The following is a 2851-nucleotide window of genomic DNA, read 5'->3' as shown; positions in this document are numbered from 1 at the left end:
AAATATATATTTATAATTTTAATAAATGACAAATTAAAAAGGCATGAACATTTTTTTTGTATCAAAAAAATATCGAACCGTGACACCAAAGTATCGAACCGAACCGAACCGTGAATTTTGTGTATCGTTGCACCCCTACTAAGTAGATATGTCACTTACCTGACTTTTGCCCTCTATAAGTTGGACAAACTCCCTGTGAACTAATCATTACACAAAAGGTGAGATAAAAGTTTTTCTCAGCAATGTATAATAATTTTCCAGGAAACTGACTGAATGAGACCCACCTGAGCCGACCCGCTGTTGGTTTGAAACCACAGATTCCACAGAAGGATGCAGGAATACGGATACTGCCACCTAGATCAGTGCCTATACCAAGCAGGGAGCCCCCTCCCCCGATGAGAGCCCCCTCCCCACCAGTTGAACCTCCAGAGGTCTTCTGGGGGTTATGAGGGTTCACAGTCTGCCCGTAGATAGGATTACTGCAGTCACAGCTGAATTTGAACAGACAAGAAGGTGAGAAGTCTTTGCATGTCATGCACATGTGGAATAGCAAAGACAACTGAATGAGTTTTAACCACATCAGACATAAAAGGCAGATGGGGTATTGTCATCACCCCTCCAGGTGGGCAGAGTGGATACCCAAGTTTGTGAATGTGATAACTCCAGAATTAAGTGAGGTGACATAGGAATTTCGAATTGGTGTATCTTCTAAAAATCTTGGATGACTTTGAATCTCAATAACTTCGCCCTTAAGGTCATAGGTCAGCTTTTCTAAAAATTACCCGGATTTTCAAATTTATGCCATAGGTGCATCTAGGAGGCTGACGGGCAGAAATGGCAGACACCGGTATTTTTAAATTGACTCTAGAGTTATGTCAATCACCGATAAAAGATTTACCTCAAAAGAGCTTGAGGCAAGTTGGTTTTCACAAAGGGAATAGCTCCTTGTTTCTTCAGGACTTGAACAAGCACACTGTCCTTTTCAGCGGGCTGGTCCAGGTTAATGAGCACACCACAAGAACAGTCATGATTCTAGTGTTGGAAAAAACAAAGATGATAATGTTACATCAAATACCTGAGCTATGATGCTCGAGAATACTGTACCATACTTAGAAATACTGATGGGAAATACTTTAACTGTAACTAAAATTTGCATTGCATAACCTTTGTAATACCTTAAATGCAATATTTTCTTTGATGCTAACTGGAACTCCGTACAAGAGACCATCCTTGTTGGAGCCAACAGTTGTCAGCTGGTCCAAACTCTCCAGCAAAATTTCAGTGCAGCAGTTCAGCTTTTTGTTTACAGCCAGAGTCTGTTGAAAGGAAACAAGCACAGACAGATTGAGATTAACTTATTTACCTTGAAGGGACCTTGATCTTTGTAATCACCCTGTAAAATATTGAACTCTTGTTCGAAACATTGAACCTTTTGGTGTATTTGAGCTATTATGAAAGACTTGTGTCATGTTGGATACTGAACCTTTTCCATGTAAGAGTAAAGCACATCCTCAGGGGTAAGTGAGCCTTCCTTTAGCTGCTGTGTCAGCTCAGACAGGGAGAGTGTCAGGATGAAAGTAGAGTCGGTTGTCGGATGCTAGAAGACACAGACCCACACAGAATCATTATGTCATTAAAAAAGCTGCAGCAAACAAATAAAAGCATATGAATGTAGAGATTCTGGATTTGCCATTTGGCCATTTTCCACTTCTTTACAAACTCTGTCAAACGTGACAATGACAATTCACAGTGCTTAAATGGTCTCCACAATTACCAGATTTCAATCTGACAGAGCACCCTTAGGATGTGGTGGAACAGGAGATTTACATCACTGATGTGCAATCAACAAATCAACTGCAACTGGTAATGCTATTGTGTCAATATGGACCAAAATCAAACAAACAACCTAGAATAGCTGCATATTATTGGTGTGCTTTTAACTTTTATTTTAATGCTCATGTTTAAAAGCCCTCCTGCCGGCATGGCAGGTAATGGCCCATTGAAGTTGCCCATATATGACTTACTTTTGTAACGATTTTGAAATGCTCTAAATAGAAAAAAATCCTGTTTCCACAGGATAATTTCACCTTACAGTATCACCAACAGTATACAACCTCACGATGTTACCATATCAATTTCAATTACTTTGGAAAGTAAAATCAGACTGACTTGATATTGACATGGTATCACTGTGGGGTTTTATACTGTAAATACAGAGTGAAATTATCCTGTGGAAACAAGAATTTTTCTTTTTAGAGCATTTTGAAATCGTTAGAAGAGTAAGTCAAATATGGGCAATTTCAGATTTCTGTGGTTGGATAGTGTTGATATAAAATGCAACTAGTCTTTGTAAATATGACTTTTGCTTTTAAGAGCATTCTGAAGTCATTGAAAGAGAAGTTCAAAAATGAAAATTCACAGGGCTTTTACTTTGAAATCCAAAAGGAGATGGCTTTAATATTGACATGTTATTTTGAAATCAGGTTTCAACATCTTTTGCCATAATACTTTGAATACACAGGGAATGTAAAACAAAGTGGAGGCTGGCTTGACTGCAATGCTGGAATTGGAGGCTGGCTTGACACCAATGCCAGGTCTGAACTAAAAGCACATAATTTGTTTTGATTTCTATCTAAAGAAAAAGTTAAACATTTCAGTGTTTAAAGCTCTGAACTCTCACCGACTGTTTGTACCGGAGCACCGCCTGCACTGCCCGCTGCAAGCTCTCATCTCTCCTGTTTCTGGCTCTCTTGATCTTTTCCTCTGCCTGTCGGAGGCTGTTGATCTTTTTCACCCGCACAACCAGGTATCCCACAATGCAGGCAACACCAGTGAGCAGAGCCGCTGTCCA

The 2851-nt window shown here is 39.6% G+C and overlaps 1 protein-coding gene across 1 annotated transcript in view; it reads right to left on the bottom strand.

Annotated features, from left to right (window-relative positions):
- The window catches only part of LOC102291131 (vitamin D3 hydroxylase-associated protein), a gene marked incomplete at its 5' end in the record, with an annotated part of 9386 nt that extends 6542 nt beyond the window's left edge, over positions 1–2844 (bottom strand). Inside the window, 6 exon segments of the mRNA XM_005952397.2 lie at positions 160–200; positions 285–491; positions 899–1032; positions 1176–1316; positions 1484–1597; positions 2681–2844. Coding sequence (XP_005952459.2) covers positions 160–200; positions 285–491; positions 899–1032; positions 1176–1316; positions 1484–1597; positions 2681–2844 — 801 coding nt within the window.
- Between the last annotated feature and the right edge of the window lie 7 nt (positions 2845–2851).

The sequence above is a fragment of the Haplochromis burtoni genome, unplaced genomic scaffold (genome assembly GCF_018398535.1).
Source record: "Haplochromis burtoni strain Fernald_Lab_line unplaced genomic scaffold, NCSU_Asbu1 Contig_1560, whole genome shotgun sequence".
Lineage (NCBI taxonomy): Eukaryota > Metazoa > Chordata > Actinopteri > Cichliformes > Cichlidae > Haplochromis > Haplochromis burtoni.
This window is presented reverse-complemented; position numbering and strand designations above follow the sequence as displayed.